The sequence below is a fragment of the Ostrinia nubilalis genome, chromosome 7 (assembly GCF_963855985.1).
Source record: "Ostrinia nubilalis chromosome 7, ilOstNubi1.1, whole genome shotgun sequence".
In the NCBI taxonomy this organism is placed as follows: domain Eukaryota; kingdom Metazoa; phylum Arthropoda; class Insecta; order Lepidoptera; family Crambidae; genus Ostrinia; species Ostrinia nubilalis.
The window spans coordinates 11,646,461-11,670,241 of record NC_087094.1 but is presented as its reverse complement, the minus strand read 5'-3'; the positions used below and the strand labels follow the sequence as shown (position 1 = coordinate 11,670,241).

At 35.5% G+C, this 23,781-nt stretch overlaps 2 protein-coding genes across 3 annotated transcripts in view; one reads left to right on the top strand and one right to left on the bottom strand.

The window, feature by feature from the left end:
* The first annotated feature begins 408 nt into the window (after positions 1-408).
* Positions 409-23,781, top strand: part of LOC135073326 (sorting nexin-25) — a 60,982-nt gene continuing 37,609 nt past the window's right edge. Inside the window, exons 1-17 of one of the 2 annotated variants that reach the window (XM_063967464.1) lie at positions 410-893; positions 974-1,281; positions 2,037-2,209; positions 2,749-2,935; positions 3,481-3,730; positions 4,205-4,414; positions 4,962-5,136; positions 5,394-5,554; positions 6,221-6,394; positions 6,886-7,020; positions 7,097-7,237; positions 7,317-7,447; positions 7,637-7,779; positions 16,749-16,899; positions 17,214-17,347; positions 17,732-17,880; positions 20,591-20,999. In XM_063967464.1, the coding sequence (XP_063823534.1) occupies positions 666-893; positions 974-1,281; positions 2,037-2,209; positions 2,749-2,935; positions 3,481-3,730; positions 4,205-4,414; positions 4,962-5,136; positions 5,394-5,554; positions 6,221-6,394; positions 6,886-7,020; positions 7,097-7,237; positions 7,317-7,447; positions 7,637-7,779; positions 16,749-16,899; positions 17,214-17,347; positions 17,732-17,880; positions 20,591-20,647 (2,907 nt within the window). In that variant the 5' untranslated portion in view covers positions 410-665 and the 3' untranslated portion in view covers positions 20,648-20,999. Of the gene's footprint in view, positions 894-973; positions 1,282-2,036; positions 2,210-2,748; positions 2,936-3,480; positions 3,731-4,204; positions 4,415-4,961; positions 5,137-5,393; positions 5,555-6,220; positions 6,395-6,885; positions 7,021-7,096; positions 7,238-7,316; positions 7,448-7,636; positions 7,780-16,748; positions 16,900-17,213; positions 17,348-17,731; positions 17,881-20,590; positions 21,000-23,781 lie in introns of those variants that run through there. The other variant, XM_063967465.1, reaches the window with a different exon arrangement.
* On the bottom strand, positions 18,388-20,071 carry LOC135073329 (vesicle-associated membrane protein 7-like). Its single transcript, XM_063967469.1, has 4 exons — positions 19,662-20,071; positions 19,151-19,337; positions 18,742-18,800; positions 18,388-18,658 (listed from the first exon to the last, which is right to left on the bottom strand). The coding sequence occupies exons 1-4, from the start codon at positions 19,863-19,865 to the stop codon at positions 18,467-18,469; spliced, it is 642 nt and encodes a 213-aa protein (XP_063823539.1). The 5' UTR covers positions 19,866-20,071; the 3' UTR covers positions 18,388-18,466.

Below are 23,781 nucleotides of genomic sequence, written 5' to 3'. Positions count from 1 at the left end.
TAGAACAATTTATTATCTTGATTTGAATGAAATCGTGTTGTAATGTTGTGTACATAAAATCACTCACAACACAATAAAGTTAACTTTACAAAACAAGAATCAAGCGTTTGAAGCAGTTTATTTACATGAATTACGCACCATTACGCACAGCTGTGACAGCTGTCAATGACGCGCACTGACGCGCCGCGCACAGCTTGGAGCTTGCTCCGTGCACAGCTGATTAAGCTGTCACTTGAATGAAATATGATAACATTTTTAAAATTTGATCATAACAGGAACACAATTTATTTATATTTGTAATTGATTGTTCGTCTTATTTATCGTATCGTAATCGTATCAATAGTAAGCTAATTAGATAACCAATAGACCTGCAGTTTCTGATTTATTTTATTATTCAATTCTTTTCTGGCCTGTGGTTTTTGAACGGAAGAATAAACGTCAAATTACGCAGCTCAAGGACGGACCAAGAAATCAATCGCGGAGTGTGTCATTCCCTTTTCAAATGTAAATACGAATTAGAAACACGTACAATTAACTAAAATGACTATGAATTGAAATAAAAGTGTTGTTTATGTAGTGTTAGGTATATATTATGGCACTGTGCTACTAATTATTAAGTATTTATTATGAAGACTCGATGAAATCTTTAACATAAACAATTCGTGATGAAGTGGCTGATTATTACCGCTTTGCCAGTGTATTTGGCTATATCGTGGTACATTCCTCTACTGTTGAGTTTATTTTATCTAACAATATTATGTGTTTTCCTTGTCGTGTCTGTTTTTATGTTAACACTTTGGGGTCATGTCGCTCTTTCCTCTCCTCATCAGACCTCATTATTTTTAGTAGATAGAGTAGAAAAAGAAATGCGGCATCTAGAAGAGTCATTAAAGGTATGTACATTAATTTTTCATTATTTTTTTGTGTTTTAAAATGAATGTAAACAAAATTAATTATAATAATTTGTTAACAGGAAGACCAAACTAATTGGCCACATACTAAAACTAAAACTCATTTACCGGTTATTTTCGGGCGTACTGTTGATAGTCAATTACAGCAGTTAATTGACAATGTTTTAAGAGACTTTGTAACTCGCTGGCTAAAGGAGTGGTCTCATAAACCAGAACCAGTGATCGATAAATTAAAAGAGCATACTTGGGGCGCAATCCAGAACTTGTATGAGAGATTGTTACGTGTGGACGCTGAAAAGTTATTAACCAGTGACATGGTCACAAAGATAACTCAGCATTTTGAAAGAATTCGAATCGCTCGGAGCTGTGCGTAAGTAGACACACTTATTTGCATTATCTTATCTCAGCTTGACTTTAAATGACCTACCATATCATGATAAAAGATGTAATAAAATCCGGTTATAACAGAAAAAGAAAACTTCTGTGAACTAATTGTACTTAAATGTTCTTGTTATTGGTTAATATCGGATTATGAAACATCCATTTATGATTTGCAAGCAATAATGTATTTAGAAGTCCAAAATTCTTATTTATAAAATGTAAAATCCTGTATAAAAAAAATATTATTAAACAAAAAAGTACAGTAAAAGTTTTTTACACACTTTTATACTCAAGTTATTTTAAAGTCAGCTAATATGATACAATACATTATTCCTAATTATAATCATTTACAAGTTGCCTAAGATTACTTATTTTTGTCAGAACTGATTACCCTGGGTAGCACAATGCAGCTTACATTAACTATAAACAAACATCAAAAGTCTGTCAAACTCCATACAAAAACACCGGCTATAATTAAGTTTAAGGTGAAGCAACTAGCCTAAGCGCTCCTGCACACGACGCCGCTACCGCGCCGCCGCCGCGCCTTTGCACTGTTTATACGCGCCGCGTAAACAGTAGTGAACACCGCGATGGATTGATGGCGCGGTGGCGGCGCGGCGGCGGTTTTACTCGGTGCGTATGAACAGTGTAGCGGCGCGGCGACGGTGCGGCGGCGGCGAGGTGGCGGCGTCGTGTGCTGGAGCCCTAAAACTTACATTATTTGACCGATTTTATCTTCTGTAGATTGGAATTGAACCAGGCCCCAGTGTTTGCTTTGGCCCCACACCTGATGTCGTGCGAGACTGAGCTGCACTACCTGAGACAGATCAGTGAGCTCATCATCATGTTTCTGATGCCGCGATGCTACTCGTTGGCGCCGGCGTCGCATCTCATGCGGGAAATACTGGCTTGTAAAGGTAAGGTTTTATGTTTGTTCTGGTTTTTTATCCACTGGACGGATGGGGCTGAAATTTGGCATGTAGGTACATATATGTTATGACGTAGGCATCCGCTAAGAAAGGATTTTACGAAACTCCACCCCTAAGGGGGTAAAACGGGATACACGCGTACGAAGTCGCGGGCGGCCGCTAGTTTATCAATATTTGGAAAACAAACAATTTTCATATAGGAATCCAACTAGAATTAAGTAGTTTAAAGTTTCATTGCAGTTATTATTACTTTTATCGCTGTTTAATTAGTCTAATTATTAGACTCTAATAGGTACAGTAAAAATACCTCAGGAAAATGTAAATAAAATATTGAACACAAGCTGTGTCGGTGACTTCGTGCAAATCGTGAATATTTTTTTCGTTTTAACAATTTTTTTTTCATTGATGCTCTGGCTCTTGTTATTAGTCGTAATGTGATAGTTCCAAAACGGACCAGTAGTTCCTGAGATTAATGCGTTTAAACAAACGAAACTATCTTTAGCGCATATTTCTTTCTTTATCCTCAGTATTACAACCCGCGATAGACCTGCTGACCGAGCCAGATTACATAAACCAAAAGATAATCCAGTATTTGGAGGCGCAAAAGGAAGTGAACGCCATGCACGTGAGAACGCACGAATACGCGAAGACGTTCGAGGATTACATAAGGCTCATCAATAGCTGCAATAATGTCGACACGCTGAAACGGTTACGGTGAGTGGTCATATGAAACTTTCACGATGTGTGGACTGAATGCAGGTGAAGGTTGGTGATATTTTATGTACCTAGAGCGAATCTAGTGCGTGTGACGTAGTGGGTAACGATGCCGAAGCAATTTCCACCAGTTGTTGTATGTTATGTAGGGTCTTAACCACTGGACCACTTTACGCGCATTGTGTAGCCGTAACAAATGTATTAATGTAGAAATAAGAATCTTAATAGGCTTAAGTAGATACCTAGTTTTATTTTAGATGCTTTAGGATTCCAATCAGAATAGGTATGTATTTGCAGGAACGCCAAAAATAATTGTGACGTTCGTTTCGGCGCGCACTCTAATACGCATTGGTCCAAAAGTAATAGGTACATAAATATCACATACAAATTGGCCTCTAAACCCTATTTTAGTTTTGTGACCTCTGTAGTTTCACTTACACGATAAAAAAGTCTCGTGTTCGTGCAACACTGAGATTCACTCGTCATCACCTAAATTTATCATCTATAAAAAATCTCATACCACAAAATCATTTCATCGCTTTCAGGTACGACATAGTCACGCAAATAATGCAAGCGACGACCTTACAAAACGTCAAACGCGCGAAAGGCGTAGACATCGACGCGATTGAGAAGCCGTCAGCGCAACTCAACGTCAGCAGGCAACAGATTGCTGACGCCAAGAAGCTGAAACGCTACATCGGTCAGCTGACGATCGCTAAGGCGGAGTGCGAGACAGCCCTGAGGAAGTTGGGCTGGGATGGCGCTTTTCCTACTGTTAACGAAACTGATAGTAAGGTAAAAGACCAGAATGTTGACACTTTTTCTATCTAGCCACTAACAAAACATAGATTTTACTATAAAGTACCTGAATACTTTAATTTAAATAACAGGTAAGAAGTTGTGTGTGACACTTGGTGACAATCCAGCCCTCAAAAAGGTTTTAGTCACAATAGGGCGTGGCCAAAAGTCTATGGTACGGCACCTGCGACGTATAGTTCGTAACACCCAAAGTGGCCAAAAAGTTGTTAATACAACCTTATTCCAATAATTTATTGTAATAAAGACGTGTTACGAATCTTTAGGCTACTTTGGGTGACACGGAGTATTTCACGCTGACTGTACTAGACATGTGGCCACGCCCATAGACCGTGAAAGTGTAACTTCAAGTCTATATCGTTGTGTGCGTGCCCATCGTTTTCTTTTTTATTCAACACATGAATTTATATTTAGTTTACCAAAAATTAAGAATCAACCTCTCTTTTATTTCAGACTCTACCCTTACACAAAATAATGGAAAGCGTCATCGGCCGTAGATACCTATCGATGTTCTTAGAAAAAATGTGTTCACAAGGCCTAGTGGGGTTCTGGATGGCGGTGGAGGAACTCCGCCACAGCCCCAGGAGTAGCTGGCATCAGCTGGGAGCCGAGATATTTTACACTTATATTAGATCGCCTAGCGCGGAAATTAAAGTTGATAAGGTAAGTGAGTAATTATGCTTCTTGGTGGATTCGACCAAACAAGAGTAAATATTAATCTCAGAATAAATCGTCAGTTATTCGACATTTTTACATATTTCTCATACTGAAAATTTCAATGTGCCAGTTATACCAGGAGTTATTCTCGGATAAGTTTGGTCGAATCGGGCCTCGGAATTTCAATTGTTTTTTTTTTTAGAATATTTGCAAAAAAGTCTGACTCCCAATTCTTTATTTGTACACTCAGCGTCAAATAGTTCGTGACGCCCAAAGTGTCCAAAAAGTTGACAGCTACTTTAATCCAATTGCAACATAGACATGTTGCGAACTTATTGATAACTTTGGGTGTCACGAACTATTTGAAGCTGACTGTACGAGTATGGTAGGATGTCATAATATAGTTTGCCCTAGCTTTGTTATCCCACTGTTACTTATTTATTTCAGACATCTATAAATAATAATATAATGTTTTAACTCATAGTCCAGTGATAGTAGGTATAGAACTTTCTGCTCAGAATGTGTCTTTATTTATTTTTATTCTTAATTTTAGGATACAAGAAAACGTATGGAGGCTTTCTTACTCGGGGACAAAGGACCGGAAGTTTTTTACGAAGTTCAAGACACGGTAGTAGATACGATACAAGAGAAATACTATACTTCGTTTCTGTTGAGTGAGCAGTACAGAGCGTTTATAGCGGAACTTGCGACTGAAGAAGCCAATAAAGGTATAACTCGCACATACAAAGTTACAATATCATATACAGGGTGGGTCAATTTTGTAATGCCTACCTGGAAGGAAAGTACTGTATACTGTAGATAGAAAAAAAATAAAGGAATGTTTTCTTTGAGTAAAATTTTCTATCTACAGTATTTACTTTCCCTCCAGGTAGCATTACAAAATTCCAACCTGTATAACAAAAAATAAGTCACAAGTAAAATAAAGAGCACTCAACTTGATATGAGAATGTTTTAATTCTTTCAGAAATGAACTCCGAACGATCGCCAATAGAAGACCGTCAGCTATCAAACGAATCCGTCTCATCAGCGGAAAGCGTGGCCGGCGCCTTGCATCTTAATGAACATTCCACTTACGCTAGAAGAAAACTCGACCAATTGCAGGAGAGGCACAACAATAAAATACAGGTAACAAACCTTTAAGCGTCCCTTTTTACTGTCTTTACCAAACAGAATCGCGTTTTGACAGCTTCTAAAATGTCAATTCACTTTGGTATCTTTTACAGTTTAGTTCCTTTCCAAAAATGAATCCCCTGACTACGCCTACCAATAGGCTAGTTTCCTAAAAAAACTTTGTCATCAAAAAATATTGGACACGTATATTTTTATTTATAAATCAAACATGTAATTACAAAGTTATGGAGCGTTAAAGTTCCCCGTGACGTCACAAAGTGCTACATTATAACCACGTCTTGACGTCACGTTCCTTTTCTTTTAATTGGCGCTCTTTATCTCAGTTCAATTTTCATTCATTTGAAAAAGTGAAATATACATGTCGAGTATTTTATGTCAAGTTAACTGACGAACTAATTCAAACTTTTATTTTTTACCCAGGAAACATCCCTATTCTATACATAAACACATCAACAACACAAGTATTTTTTACTTACCATAGATCACCAGTCTCCACAAACAAGTTACATATATTTAGTTATACCAAATCGTAAGCATGTTACTTTGTATCTACTTGTTTGTGGTGAGAAATAAATTCCATTTTATTATTTTTCCCTGAACACGCTCACCGGTGACAAAAAGCAAACGCAATTCCCACTTTTAAAAAATCTTTATTTCCAGGCACTCGCAGCCCTTCGCGCGTCTCTAAAGCCAGATTCCCCCGCTTTAGCAATGCTAGCCAACGAAGTGGAGCGCTTAGCGGGCGAGCAGATGCGCTTAGAAGCTCACTTGGCCCGCACCGACACTTGGGCGGAGCACCTCGGACTGTGGCGAGCTACTGTGCATAGCGCTGAGGTATGTTTAACATGCGTTCGTTTCAGTCAAATGACGTCCACTGCTCGACAACTCCCCCAAGGTTTTACACAATGAACGGTCCTGCGCTGCCCGCATCCAGGCTCTTCCCGTGACCTTTACCAGATCGTCGGTCCACCTAGTAGGAGGCCTGCCCACGCTATGTTTAGCATTACTCAATTGTAAATCAGTCTAAAAGTTTTTTTAATAATAATTGGGAAACGGTCGAAGAGAAAAACAATATCAATCCACACTCGTTTGTGGGTGACAGCTGACAGCTGTGTTACGTCATATCACCCTTCCCACTCCGCCCTATTTCAATCAAAACCTACTTAGATAAAACTGAGGTGCAGGAGAGCTAATGACTTAAATACTATTAAGGGCTGTAAATAAGGCTTGTATGTCTTTTTGTAACAAATTGCCTTGGATTACGCTTAAATTATACACAAGAAGTTTTTTTTACACCATTTTTAAATCACCTTCCATCGTTACAGATAATAGACGAATCAAAACCACCACAGTTTGTCATAGTAGTTCACATGGCTGAACAAGAAGTAATAAGTTGCGACGACAGGCCTGAGCAAATATCCACTGGGTGGGTGCTATTACGAACCCTAAACGAATTCCAAGTGAGTGCCATTGCAATTTCAATCTTAAAACTTGAAACTTCAGTCTATATTTGATTTGTCGGTTTGATTTTTTCAGGAATTACATCGAAAACTAAGGCCTCTGTGTTCGGAACTAAAAAACCTGGAGCTGCCATCAAATTCTTTTAAATTTTTATTTGGTAAAAACGATAGGAACTCTTTAGAAAAAGCAAAAACTTTAATACAGAAATATTTAGAAGTAAGGCCTTTTTTCTCCTTTGAAGTTATGACATAACAATACGTAGTGTTTCTAATTAATTATTTAATTTATTTTTCAGTTTGTATTAGAAGACGATAGACTAAACCAAAGCGAAGCTTTATACACATTCCTTAACCCCAGTTCAGAGTATCTTAAACAAGGAGAATTGCCAAAGAAAAATAAGTTCTCTTTTTCTACATTATTTAAAAGGTAATACAAAAGTACCTACTGATTAATTTCATTCTTTCTATGATAACATTCCATTTCCGTTTCAATATCTAATATAAGTTATAAGATCTTAAATTACAATTTAAAACAATACATTGCAGTATAAAGAATGTAACATTTTCTAAATACAAAGTTATGTTTATAAAAAAACTTAATTTTTCTCCCAATTAGCACGAGTAGCGAAGCAACGAGCCGTTCGTCTCAAGAGAAAGAAGCGTTCACGCACCTTTCGGCGGACGAGGACGAAATATCGTTGTACCTCGATGGTAACGGAGGCGATGCCGCCAGTAAAAACATCACTACTGCTATGCGTGGTGAGTAGACATATCCTACTTAATATTATAAAGGCGAAAGTTTGGATGTCTGGATGTTTGTTACTCTTTCACCCAAAAACTACTGAACGGATTTTGTTGAAACTTTACAGTATTATTGTTTATAACCCAGATTAACATAAATGACGATATTTAAATAAATAAGAGGTGTCTAAAAAGCGCTATCTATCGTCATTGGTTAAAATCTACAGCGCTGGAAAAACGTTTTTGACGTTCGTAAATATTCATGCGGGGAAGCCGTGAAACGCCATCTATCAACATGATATCTAACGGGGGTAAAACTGTTAATAAAACGCAGTTGGCGGTTTTCTCAAGACTGACTTTTATTGCCATAGACAAAAAACAATAAACAATGACCATAGATTATTTTGTTATTTTCACACCTGCCCTTAACAAAATAATCAAGTTAAAAAATAGAAACCTTTAACTATACATACAAGGCACTTTGTTACACATTACCGAGTACACCATTATGCTAAAAAACTAATTTACTATTAAGAAACAGGAGAAATGCCTAACTTTTTCATAAAATAGTAATGCTTGATTGTACCTAAGCTTTTGGTTAAAATGTCAGCGGGCATTTCTGCTGTTTGAAGATAACATATAGCAATCATCTTATTCTGTACAGCCTCTCTTACAAAATGGTACCTTATGTCGATGTGCTTCGACCTTCGGTGGAAAATTGGATTCGATACCAATTTTTGGGCGCTCTGGCTATCATTAAACAACATAATAGGTTCTGAACTTCCTACAATTTCAGCCAACAAATTCTTTAAATAAATAGCCTCTTTACTGGCCTCTGACATTGAAATGTACTCTGCTTCAGTACTTGATAATGCTACATTTCTCTGCTTTCTACATTCAAAAGAAATTACTGAGTTAGACAGAGTAAAGCAGAACCCAGAATATGATTTCCTATCTGTCACATCTGAACCCCAGTCTGCATCTACAAAACCTTTAATAGAAAGATCATCTTTACTAAACACAAGACCATAGTTTTTAGTATGTTTCAAATACTTTAGTACTCTCTTTACATGTTTCCAGTGAGTTTCATTATAATTATTATTGAATTGACTTAAAAAGCTCACACTGTATGAAATGTCAGGTCTAGTCATTACTGCTAAATACATCAAGCTACCCAAAAGTTGCTGATAAGGACATTTATAACAATCATTTTCTGCCTTATCTAATTTAAGATTCATCTCCATAGGAGTAAAAACACTTTTACATTGTGACATATTAAATTTCTCTAATAAACTTTCAATATAATGTTCTTGGTCAAGAGATATTACATTTTTGCTAATTTGGACTCTCATGCCCAAACATTGTTTCAACTGGCCAAGATTTTTAATTTTAAACTTTTTACTCAACTCTTCTACCAATAAATCCATAGCTGATTTACAGTTGTAGAACACAAAAAAATCATCTACAAATAAAGCAATTATAACTTTTACATTTCCTTCAAATTTGGTATACAAACATGGCTCATACTTTGAATTTTTATAACCTAAACTCTGCAAATAATTATCAATTCTATCATTCCAAGCTCTGGAAGATTGCTTTAGGCCATAAATAGCACGCTTTAACTTTAATACCTTGTTATCTAACTGTTTACAATCATCAGCAATAATAGGTTTATTCATGTACACTGTTTCTTTCAGAAAACCATTTAAAAAAGCAGTTGTTACATCTAGGTGACACACATCTAAATCTAATTTTACAGCAAGTGCAAACAACAGTCGCAATGTGGAATACCGAAGCACAGGGGAAAATGTCTCATGATAATCTATACCAGCCTTTTGAGAAAATCCTTTGGCAACTAACCTTGCACGGTATCTCACATTGTTAGTACTGTCACACTTTTTTCTAAAGACCCACTTGCATTGAACCACAGTTTTGTCATATGGGCGATCAACTTCCTCCCACGCGTCGTTGTCTTCGAAAGATTTCAGCTCCTGCATGGCTGCTCTCCAGAATTTGCTTTCAGGTCCATTGAGAGCTTCTTCGAGTGTGATGTCTCCTGCATCAACTTCAGTTTGGTCCTCGAAGAAGCATCTAGATCTGGTACATAAGAGCTGTCTCTGTCATATTCTTCAGAATATGAAGTCTCTGGTCTAATCTGGTCGTCTGACATATCTGGCCTGTTCTCTGGTATTACTGGCACGTTCTCTGGTAAAGATTTACTTTCAACTACTATGTCCACAGTGTTCTTCTCTGGATGTTCCATGATAATGATGTCTCTACTTGTGGTCACAGAGTTAGTAGCAGGATCATATACCCGGTATCCCTTCACGTTCTCAGCGTAGCCGACGAGAATTAGCTGCTTCGCCTTCTTGTCCCACTTGTTGCGTCTCTCCTTTGGTATATGTGTCATCACAGTACTTCCAAAAACTCGCAAATGGCTCAAGTTTGGCTTCTGGCCTGTTCAGATCTCGTAGGGTGTCTTGTCATACAATCCCGAAACAACAGATCTATTTCTGAGGTAAACCGAGGTGTTCACGGCCTCTGCCCAAAGCTTCTTGTCAAGACCGGCATCAAATAGCAAACACCTTGCTTTCTCCACTACTGACCTGTTCATTCGTTCACACAAGCCGTTCTGTTGTGGTGTGTAAGCATTGGTCTTCTGATGCACTATTCCTTGCTCTGCTAAGTACCTCTCAAACTCAAGACTACAGAATTCACCTCCATTGTCTGTCCTGATAGTTTGGATCTTCCTGTCTTTCTGTTTCTCAACCATAGATTTGAAATACTTGAACTTCTCAAAAACTTCATCCTTTGTTTTTAGGAAATAAACAAATACCATCTTGCTGAAGTCATCCACGAATAAAACATAGTATCTTGACTTTCCAACTGATACACATTCCATTGGACCTCCAACATCAGCATGAATCAACTGCAGCACTCTCTCAGTTTTAGTGTGGCTCTGTTGAAATGGTAGTTTGGCTTGCTTGCCTTCACAACAAGTAATGCAGTCAGACTTTGCAATCTTTGCATCTTCTGGAAATGAAATTCCATCTACTGCCTGTTTCATCTTGTTAAGGCTGCCACTGTTAAGGTGTCCTAAGCGTCTATGCCATGTTCTGCTAGATATCACTGCTGGCACTGCTACTGCTGTCTCTTCTGTTTCCAAAGTATGTAATCTGTATACACCATCAATCAACTCAGCTTGGCCAACAAGTTCATTCTGCTGATTGTAGATACAGCAAATACCTTCTCCAAAAGTCACTCTATTGCCATTCTCAATCAACTGACTCACAGAGAGCAAGTTTGTGGTCAAGTCTGGTACACACAATACGTTGGAAACTGTGATGTCATACTCAATATCGTTCACGACAGTCACGATATTCACATCTCCTGAGCACGTTACTGGAACACTTGTTTGGTTTGCGATGATAATTTCCTTCGTGTGTAACTTCTGTGATGCATTCACGATCAATTCTGGTCTCGCAGTCATGTGTCTACTGGCGCCGCTGTCAACGTACCAACTCTTTTGGTTGAACCTTCCAGTCAGAAAAATAGCACTGAAGGCGTTGGATTGCTTTCTTTTGTTCTTATCCAAGCTCGGACACTGGTTTTTGTAGTGACCGGTTTGTTTACAATGAAGAATGTTCACTAATTTTGTTTTTTAGCTTTCTGTATTCTCTGTTAAAAATAAAAAATACACGTGAAAGAATTATTTCGATACGTCAATTAGTTTCCAAGATATTGAATTTTAAAAGTGCGGGCGGCGGCCGGCCCGCCATTTTATGCGCGTGACGTCATATTACAACGACTGGCTCATATTTGTATGGGTGGAATCTTGCAAACTGAATTAAGACCCACTTCCAGGCAACCGATTAAGCTGAAATTTCGCAAACACATGTGATTTGGATGACCATGCAATATTATGATGACATGGAGCTGATCTGATGATGGAGCTGGAAGGTGGCCATAGGAACTCTATAATAAAACGACTTAAATGCATCGAGTTTGGGCTCGTTCGTTTTGTATTGATGAGTATTTTAATTCTATATAGTAATCGGGGTCTAATGATGGAGCTGGAAGGTAATTCGCAATAAAACGACACAATCGCATCAAGTTTGGGTTTGGTTCAATTTTAATTTCTGTGATGGGTCTGGGTGTTAATATGTATAATAAGTTTGTATTTACAAAAAAAAATTATTTAAGTATGTTTATATCCGTTTTCTAGTGAGCGGACGCTGTGAATGTACGTCACACGGGGTCACGTGACCGTCGGCGGGACTCAATATTTAAGCGAACTTTGAATGCCTATAAAATCATAACTACTGGGTATTTTTGAATGAAATAAAAACTAATGTATTTGTAAATGTAAAAGCTTAACTGTAACATAGGTTTCAAGTGATTTTGCATACCTAGTAACATTCTCAATTGTAGCATTTTATCACTTTGACAGTTTTCGATTCTGACGTTTGCGCAGTTGACGTTTGTGGTTTCCCGCCATAACTGTATTTGTTGACGTTGCTATTTTTCCCTCGAGAATTATGATTATGAGTTCCTTTAGCTAATAATGCATTCTCGGATACTGGAGACGTACTTGCATCATCACTCATGTCCATCAGCTTCGTTTTGATAATGTCGGCGGTTATTTCGATACCTGAGTGTTCAATGGCCATAAGCATAGGAGCGTACCTTTCTGGTAGTCCCGCCAACATCAATGCACCAATCCACTCATCCGAAATCTTAAAGCCTGTTCCTCTTAGCCGTTGCCCGTTTTCTATTATTTGGGTGACATAATTAGTCATAGATTCGCAGTTTTCGAGGCGTATGTTGATGAGATTTTTCAATAGACTTATCTTTCTTGTGAAGCCTGAATCATCAAACATATTCTTCAATGTAGTCCAAAGATCATATGTGGTAGCTGCCTGCTTTATGTGAACATAAAGCGCCGGATCGATAGTGAGGATTAACTTTGCTTTCGCCTTCGAATCTTCAATTTTCTGGGCTGTAGTCGCCGTTGCCGCTAACTGTGTTGCAATGGCGTCCGCCATGCCTTCTAACACCAGCACATTTGACGCCGCAAAAGACCAGTCGTCATAATTTTCGCGACCTCTAAGTTTTGGAACGTTTGCTATATAGTTCGTCGACATTTTTATAACTTTATACACGGAAATTATATACTTTCGCACTTTTTGAGTCTGGGCCCATAACCTGTTAATAAAACGCAGTTGGCGGTTTTCTCAAGACTGACTTTTATTGCCATAGACAAAAAACAATAAACAATGACCATAGATTATTTTGTTATTTTCACAAAAACGAAGTCCACGCGTACAAAGTCGCGGGCGGCCACTAGTTCATAATAATTTTGTCAGCTAATGTAACTCATTTCAACGTGAAATGGAGGCTCCCGCAGAAAAGGATCGAGTCAACGCCGCACCAGGCCGGACAGAGCATCGCGCATGCCCTAATCGTTCTATTGATTGATGGCGAGTTGCGAGAACCGTCTAGACCAGTGATTCCCAATCTTTTCTGGACCGGAGACCACATTGATTCCTTTTTGTTCGCAAGGACCAAAAAATCAATTAAATCAAATACCTCATCGATATAATTTATCAATGTGATTTTTGAGCTTGGTTCTGTATCAGGTAATCCTAAGACGAATATTTCTTATTACTCTAACCCTCTCACGACACGCGGAGAAATGCCGCTCGCGAAATTTAAAATCGTTCGCGACCCATATAACCCTAGTCGTGTTCAACTCCAACCACTTATTCTAGTAGAAAAGACGACGCACATAAAACAAGATAAAATAATTAGTTGCAAAATGACACTTATTAGAAATATCTAAAAAGATGCCACAGTATTTACTTTGATGTTTCGTCATCCGTTCACAACCAATCGCCTCAAAAAATTCGACTATTCTCATGTCATTAATAACGTAGCTAGTCGTTAGTTGACAGCCTATTCCACTTAAATAGCTAGTGAAAAATAAAATTAACTATTAATTTCAAGGTGCATGCTACTGCTAATTGACAAGCATTCGCATACTTAGAACGATTAAAGGTAGGTATGTTCACATTGCCACGTTCATTCGACATTATTATTAGACCAGCGCATACGCCAGTTTTGTGCGGAAAAAGAATCACGTGAGACGTTCATGCCTAGCGCATGATGCTTTACTCCTTGATATTTAACGGCCTACCTAGCGTAGCGTGTAAAACAAGACACTTTTCAATTAAAATAGATTGTTCATTTAACGGTTACTCGTCCCGGGCTCGATTCCCAGACGTGTTATTTTAGAAGCCGACATTAAATTAAGAGTACCACCTAAATGTGAAAGTTTATTGAAGTACACACGACACATTGAGCTAAACATTAGCATCTTAATTAGTTGTAATACTTAGAAAGAAAGTAAGTAAGAAAAAAATGTTTATTCAGTATCATCGACAATACACTTACTTATAGTCCGATTTTTAATTCGACGGAATTCTGACAGCTGTCATTTTTTGACAATTCAGATGTAATAAGCCTTTTTTGCTTTGAATTATTAATAAATAATATGAAATGAAATTTCATCAACTACAACTTACAAGAATGAACTATTGTTTGTTTCGTGAATAGAATGTACACTGATTATTATGTACATTTTAGAGATTAAATAGAAAAAAACGTGTTTTTAACACAGTAAAAGAACATATTAACATAAACGAAAATATGTATTGATCATCAATCATCATTATCGTCACCATAATCAACTTGGATTATAAAATTGGCATCTTGTTAAATTGATTATTTTATGAAGCTAAGATTTTATTAACAAAAGGATTTTCATAAAAAAGGTTTGTAGCCCATGGATTATTGGCCAGGGAGTCCAGTAATAGAAATATAATTTCCCAATTTTTTTTGTAACTTCTAAAATATGATAATAAAAATTCAAATAATTATTTTGAAATGATCAGTACATTTTTAAGCTTTTGTTTTTTAAGTGAAACCTTAAATTCAAGAAAGGATTATTTTTTAATTTGTGAAAATGCTCTCCATCCTTAGTGGGAATGTTTCAATGTTGGCAACACTTCTGAAATGTCAAAATTCCGTCGAATTAAAAATCAGAGTTTAGGTGCTATTTAGCAGCGTGACCACTTTTAGTAGATTTCTACTTTTTTGGTAGATTTGAGGCAAAGAGAACGACGATTTAGTAGTGCGAAATCGTTTAGTAGATTTTGGTAGATAATTGGTATTTTTAGAACATTGTAATAAATGGTAGTCCGAAATTAAATTGTAACCGAGCCGAGGATCCAGGCCAGAAAAAGAGAACTTTAGGGTCCGTTTATGGTCACTTTATGAAGGCGAACTAACTTGACAGTTCAATTCAATGCACACAAATGTTGCCACATATTGGCTAGTGTTGTTAATATCGACATAAAAAAATTCAAACGTTCAAACCAAGGGTTTATTCAAAATCAAAAATCAAAATCAAAAATATTTATTCAGTTTAGACCACAAGTGGCACTTATGAAAGTCAATAGAAAATAATAAAAATAGAAAAGGTAGCCCTTATAGGGCACTTTACATGTCTCCTTATCTTTTGGGCCCTACCAGCGCTTCGAGACAACCATATGGCATTGTTATCTATGTTACGGTCAAACTGACAAATGTGAAAATAATGATAATCGCCGGTTATTATGAATAATCACCGCATGATTTGGTAAATGTGATTAATATGAGGTCAATATTATGCAAGAAACATTAAATACTCATTATGCCAAATTATATTAATATAATGATATCAAAACGTTCAAAAGTTTGACTGTACACGAGCTCGTACACAAGATGTTGTTCTCTTTTATGAAATTTGTTAGTACTAAGGTTGAATTATTAAATAATCACCAATGATATTATATAAAAACAAAAGCAGATATGTTATAAGCGCTCGCGCTGTGAATACTCAAATACGTCCCAATTGGGACGTCTTGTGTTTAGTCTTCGTGTGGCCTGCGTCGTGCGCAATCGCGTGCGTACCACACCGTAAGTTCCTGTTCTTACCAAAATAAATAAAAAATGCCATCGTGTGTGTTTCGAAAGTGTACCAATTATGACTCTAAAGTAAACAAAATACAAGGGATCTCTTACCACATGTGATTATGCAAAATTATTTAGTATTTATATTTTCAATTATTTATGCAAACAATCAAGACGCCATGCGCCATGTTCAAGTTAAGAAAGAGAAAGCGATCTTGTTTTGACGTTAGAGCGATAAGGATGCGTGCACTGCGGAGATAGATTAGTTAGTGCAGAATCGTTAAAACTATAGCTACCTCTTTCATTTGCGTGCTATTTCGTATCTTTTGTTTCACTTATCAGTTACATTTGTCAATGTGTGCAATTTGGAATGGCTCGGCACGGATTCAAATCGTAATTTCTATGAACGTAACATATCTATAGTTCTTTAATATCATTGATAATCACTGTTAAATGTGATTAATTTATCACTTTTACCGCGACTGTCGGTAATTATTCATAATAACCGGTTATTATTAATAATTTTCAATTTATCACATTAACCGTAACATCTATACTAATATTATAAAGAGCGCTGGAAATTGCACAAATTTTAAACCTGAAGCATCCATGCTACAAGTAATGAAAAATGACAAAAAATTATATAAAAATGTTAAAAAAAGACTATAATGATGATGATAAATAAATCAAAATACTATATTTTGTTCAAATTATATGTTTTATTTTATGTGGTAGAATTTAAGTAGAATTTTATATAGGTCTTGGTAGATTTTGGTAGATTTGAGCATCGTTTTTGGTAGATTATCTGATGAAAAAGTGGTCACACTGCTATTTAGCAAAAAAAATATAGTCTGAATGATTTTAATTCAGATGTGCTACTTTTAAAAGCTAAAGTTGGTCAAGCGTTTCTTATTCTATTCTTTTTTTCCTACTATGGTTTATTCAATTTATCATAAAAAAATGTTTATTTACAGGTACTGGCATCGTCGGCGAAGAGAGAGACAGCATAGCGGAACCGCTATACGCTTTGTTGAGCGAAGTATTCGACATGCGAGGAGTGTTCAGATGGCTCAGGAAAACTCTCGTCACGTTCGTGCAAATCACATACGGCAGGACGTTAAATAGGTAATATGTCAATGTGAATTTTGACAAGAATGCAAGTTTGTTTACCCGGTTTTTTGAACATTTGCCAGCGAGAAATAAACGTGCGTTAATAAAAGTTAAATTCATAATTTGCAAATGTCATATAGATGGTGTTGATAGATGTTATCTGTATGAGTTTAATTTGGGCCTATAATTTTTTACCACGAGCATATAAACATAAGTTTTTAGGTAGGTACCCTACTTGACAAAATGAAATTTTGTGTCCTCGTGAGTTGTTTGAATAGTTTACATTAAAATAATAGCTTAAAATATGATAATAAATTATTTATTTTTAGACAAATCAAAGAAACGGTTTCCTGGTTATTCTCGGAGCAGATGCTTCATTACTACATCAGCGTGGTTCTTAAATCGTGGTGGCCCGGTGGTGTTCTCAGTGAAACTACGTCGAATCGGAACTTCCAAGATAAAGGTAAGAACTAGAGTATTAATGTATGTGTGATACTGAATTACAGTTTTTCTTTCTTTCAAATTAACGTGAATGAATGGTAATATTTTGAAATGAATGAAGGTAAATTTATGTATTCGGACTGATTGCAATATGAAAAAATCGTTACTTCGCTTTTTAGCGTAATATGATGATTTTCGATGCTACTTGCCGAGGTAACTGGGTTATAAGTCGACTATAAAGTTGTATTTGAGGGGTTTATTCCTTCCAGAAAGAAAACAATCCTCATTAGTGTGCTTTTCTTTTTTTTTTTTGTGTCTTGTGTGATCTTAAGTTACAATTTAAATAAAGTGTGTTCCATCTGTATCTCTAATACTACATCACTAAAGTTAAATTTCGTACTTATAGAACATACGCGAACGCTGGCATCTCAGCAGCTGACAGAAAGCGTGGTGGAAGCGCTGTCTTCGCTGGTAGGCGCGCACGCCGCAGCCAGAGGCGCTCACAAGCTGTTCCTCACGCTACAGAACACTACACACAACAAACAGCTGTTCTATGTAAGTACATTAGGTATTTGATATTTCGTGCATATGTACAGTGAGCGTGAAATATTTCATGATTGATGATATCCAATGTAGTCAAAATGTTGACAACACAACCTTATTCCAATTGTAACAAAGAATGTTTGCGAACGTAAAGGCTACTTTGGGTGTCACGAACTATTTGACACTGACTTGTACTGCTGTAGTAATATTATAAGAGGGAAAATACCTTGCGAACAAATACGTTGGCAGGCAGCATATGGTTAGGGGCGCCCAAAAGTTGTGTCACATTGCACCTACCACATTCCTCTGGTCTGCATGTAGTGTTATAATCTAAAGCTTGGATTTTAATACATGCCCTTTAGCGCTTGCAGAAAATACGCTCAAAACTTTGTCAGCTATTTTACATTCTGGGAGCTCAAAACGAGCTATATTAACTTTTCTAATGAAACAACTATTTTATAATATTTAATAAATGTATTTTTATGTAACTTAAAATACAATTATTATTAGAAATCTACACATCTATTACTAGATTGTGAGCGAGAACTAGAAACTTGAACCCTTATATTAAATAATATCACTATGTTAATTATCCTAGTTAAGTCTTGAAAACAGAGTGATAGAGTGAAAATAGCAATGCTCCAGTTAAAATAACTTGAGATATTGGTCCGAATATGCACATTGCTATGCCCAAAGCCAGAACTAATACCGCGCCTATAATATAGTACAGTCTTGAGTTTTTTACAGTTACTATAACTTGCTCAGGATTTTTCCCAACGTATGATATGGTCTGGAACAAAAATATATCGTTTTATAATTTTATTTTATTTATTTTATGCATAAGAATACCTATGCAAAAACACAGATACTTACGCTAAATGATAAATTATCCACGTTGTTAACTAACAGTATCTTTTCTCCCAATAATGTTTCTGGAAAAGACAATAAGCATGTTATGTTATGATACTTTGATTAATTAATAATATTAAAACACTATTATATTGGACAAATTGACCAATAATTACGAGACACAACTATAAAAACGTTTTTTTTCCCTGGCAAATCCCAAGTAGTTTTCTATCTATTAGCTACAAAACTACATTTCAGTTGTTTTAGTCGCTAGTCGTCGTTAGAGTCGGCGAACAAGTACCTAACTCGGAATATTCCTATTGCTATCCAAAAATCTTGTTTTATTAGATGTTTTTTCCTTCTGTTTTGACAGCTTATAAAAAGTTGGTGTGCCTACTATTGTTCTTGTTTGTTTATAATGTTTTATACATACCACTACAACCGACTCCAATGGAATTCAGTTCGTCCAATTCCCCCTTCCTTATCGTGATAGTGCTGTAGTCTTCGCTATACCGGTACATTTCATCGGCGAGGACGGCACTAAAGTTGCACTTATCACTGCCAATAAACCTCCTTTGGATCTCGTTTAAGAAAAGGAACGCTCTCGACCGCTGGCACAACTGTTAAAATAACATTTTATGTGAGCTGTAAGCATGTAACACTCAAAATAATAAATTAAGAGATTCTGTTTTCAGCTACATAAACTTTAAAAACCACTAATAAATATGCTTCTTTAATGTCATTCAAAATAAACTGTATTACGACATGATTTCGCTAAACATATTTTTATTATCATCTTTGTTATTATTGATTCTATATTTGAGTAAAATGATAGACAAAAATAATTCTTATCAATATACAAATTTTAAAACATTTTTTATAATTTACAAAAAAATATTGCCTCTGCACATTAATCTTGAATTCAAATACTTTATTCCACTTACCTTATCAGTCACACAAAAGTAGAAGTATTTATCCGCAACAATATAATGAAATAGGTAATGACCGTGTGCATAAGTCATCTTTTGATTATTCTCTGGGATTTTAGTCAAAACTTGATCCATGATTTCCATAAAATTCCCACCGCAACTGGCAAAGTTCGATACAACGTTTTTATCACAGGCCACTGCACTGAATAGGATAGGCATTTTTATTTTATTTATATTCACACAAAGTATTAAATCTAATCACTTCACTTATAAATCATCACGCTTCATTTATTTGTGAATGCACTCAACACTTTTATAACCACTCGCTGCTACCTCTCTAACATTTAACAGCGAACTGATATTCGGGAAGCGTTTATTCGCCCACGCATTCCGCGCGAATGCTGAACCGCTATCACAGATATCTTACGATCATTCTAAAATTATTACCTTGTCGGCTTGTAGCTAAAAACGTTCGGACGCGCTAAAAATGTCCCCTACAATTGTCGATCAATGCGAAATACTGAGCCAAGTGTGCGGAAGACATTTCAATTTCGCTCGTTAAACTAATTAACGCCAAACGTTATGTTTAATATGTTGCTAATTGCTTACGACTATTTAGTAGGTATATGTCATAGTTAATTACGTATTAAGGTATCAAGTCTACCTAAGTACTTACTTAGTTAAAGTTCTCATAACTAATCGTTCTCATGTTATTGAATACTGAATATAATTCTGGATGTCTGTAATAGTCTGTATCAAACAACACTCGGAAATGTTGCTGAAAGTCTACAAAATACACAAGACATTGACGATGAACAAAAAGTTAAATTTTATGTTAATTCCTTTTGGTTTAAATTCTGTTTATAATCTCTAAGTGACAAAAATGCATAAATTACTCGTAGTTATACTAAAATACAACTTGACGGATTTCTTCTCCATTTCAGGAACTCTTCGAACTAGTCTTACTGGAAGTGTTTCCGGAACTCAAAAGATATCACTAATATCTCAACTCGCTTAGGTAAGATAAAGCCATGACAATAGATTAACAAAATTTCATATGATCTTACAGGGAATTTTATCCAAAAACAATGTTGTCATATTTTAGTACTCTTTAAGAGACATTCCAATATACATTCTTTGGTGATTTGAAGGTTTTTATTCCAATATTTATTCGTTACCGATACAATACAGTATTGATCTCATCTGTACTCATACATTTGTAGATGTTAATATATTTCGACTAGGCCTCTTTATTAATTTTGTGCCAAAGATTGCACTAACCAGTAAATAACTGCTTTAATTTATTTAAATTATCTTTAATGGTTACTTTACAAATAGCACTTTTGTACAAATATTCTTAGAGTCAAATTCAAATTCAAACATTTATTGCATAGAATAGGTATTTTACATATGAGGTCTTATAATATAATTTACACAGTCAGTGCAAAATAATTGACGAGTAGGTATGATGTTATAACTCGAATCAATGGGTTTTCCATAATTACGCTCACCAGTTTGCGCTACTAGCGAGTAAAGGTGAGTATAGACTGCAACATTTCCATATAATGTAACGTTCTTACGAATGGTACAATACAGGCAAAAGCTCAGTTAGCCTAAGCATTTCTATATAAAAATATAATATAGAATATGAGATCATCATAGGTGCTCTTGCAAAAGCTCGACGAAATGTTATACTAATATGCTCGTTGGTTTTTAAAAGGCTGTAACAAAACATCGAGCGTCGTGTTCGAAGAGCGTTCGAGTAAATTTCAAAATGGCGAATGCTCGATGTTCTGATACAAGTAAATGCTCTAGTCTATACTCACCTTAAGATTCTGTCAGTTGCTTGTGACTGAGACAGTGGCGCTAACTTGCGAGTGCTGGAGCAGAAGGATTATCCCATTAATTTGCAATCACCAGGTTAGGCAACTGGTGGTAATTAAGGAAATTCTTGTTGTACAAATGCGCTATTTGTAGTTGCAAATCTCTATTGACTATGAACTATATTAATGATTATAATCATTTTCAACCTTCACAAAGATCTGCTAGTATAATGTGAAGTTATTGGAAATAGTAGATATTAATTTATTTTAATTTATCTAATACTACATGTTTATGTAGTTAAATGTGACTTAGAATTATGTGACGTTATTTTAGTATTGTGTTCGTGTTGTTCGGCTGTGCTATAAATGGTGCACTATGCATTTGTTACGTTACTGCACTGACTTTAAAGTTTATTTTTATTGACGTTTCAATAAAATGTGTCGGACCTAAATTATAAATACGGGGTGTATGGGACAGGTTGGCAAAAACTTAACCAGTACGCTTGGATCACATCTCTGAACTCGATACTTGAATTATTTCAAAAGCTTTCTACTTAATTTTAATTCAACAACGATTACTAAGTGTACCACTCATTTTAATATACTACTTTTAGAAACTACAAAGATAGGAAATAAGAATACATTTCAAAATTCCAGAAAACAAACTAAATAATAATTTTCAAATCAGAAGTATCGACCGAACTTACTGACAAGTTTTTGTCCTTTACATCCTGTATGATTTGTCAAATGGACTTCGAAATCTCGTAAATAAGACAATGTAGAAATAAGTATTACGCAAGTATTAAAAATACGATTGCAAATAAACCACTGAAAATTATCATTGTCAATATAGTGACTAAATAGCATAGTATTTTAATTTCCCACCCAAGAATACTCGTATAGCTTAAGCACAAATAAGCTGTTAATCCCAAGTGATTACAAAAACTTTTACAAAAGAAATTATTTTCTACTCTTTACTAAATGTTTATTATTAGTATATTATGTCGGTCATAACTATTTAAAAGCAAAGATTATGTACGTACCTATGTACCTATTACTATGTATCGTTATAAGGCATTTTATTTTATATTCGGTGTCTTTGGAACTATCTACAAAGTGTTATATAATATTATGCGATTGTTGACTACGGTTAAGCATCATTATGTATGTAGGTATATGTAATAAAAATGAAGTGATATATGTTACGTATTTTATTAACTTAGCCTTTCCTAAATAACTATTTAAGTAAGTATCACATAACATAAAGCAATTGAAAAAGAAAAAACAATGACTCGTTCAACTCAAGCATAAGTTTTGCTCTTGGATCTTTCCATCTAATAATCGAAAACTTAAACGAATAACTCGATATTGTTTGAACCTTGCGATCTGATGTGTAATCAATAGGACATTCCAAATCATTTTTATCTTTTTTTATGTGATAGGTTGCAGACTAGCTTACGGATCTTATAATCATCTCTTCATTCGTCATAGTTTTAACTGTCTAGCACGTCAAAAAAGGGGTATAAATAAAAGACTTATGTTATTTGAATAATTTCTATTTAAATTTTCAGTACAATAATAAATCGGACAACAGCTTTAACACCTAAATGGAGGCAAGAAGGTGTAAAAGCTGTTTAATTCATTATCTAATTTTCCACTATAATTTAATATCCAAAGTAATTAAATTAATACTGATTTTCACATTTGGCACAATATATATTTTAAATTTAGAATTTCTCATTGTGGAAAAAATATGAAAAAAAGTATATTAATAAAAGTGGATGATTATTATTACGCTTTGTGCGTGCCTCTTGTGCATCAGCTGAGTGTGTGCGCACACAACCGCGGGAAACGTGGCACTAACATATTCACATACTGCCCGACATCGTCATCACCGGTGATCGACTAACTCTCAAAGCATCTGGTATCACAGCACTCTCATACTTTAACTTTTCTTCCCTTATAAGCTATTAACAAAACAATTTACATAAAATATGTCTTAAAACTAATATAAAAAGTCATATGAAATACTTCACTATTCTTTCAAACCTCTTCAATTTTGTTCTTTAATGTATTTAAGTAAATTTAATGAAAGAGGATTGAAAGTATTTAACGTAACGCATCTGAATTGTCACATTACGATATTGTGTTTCTAATATCGAGAAATGGGGCGGATTATTTTTGAGTTCACAAAGTTATACACGTAAATGATAAACATACGTTTTTCTTTGAAGATTTACAGTTAATTAAAATATAAATAGGTAATCTTTCCAATGTATAGAAACGTTAAGATAAAATATTATGCATCTTAT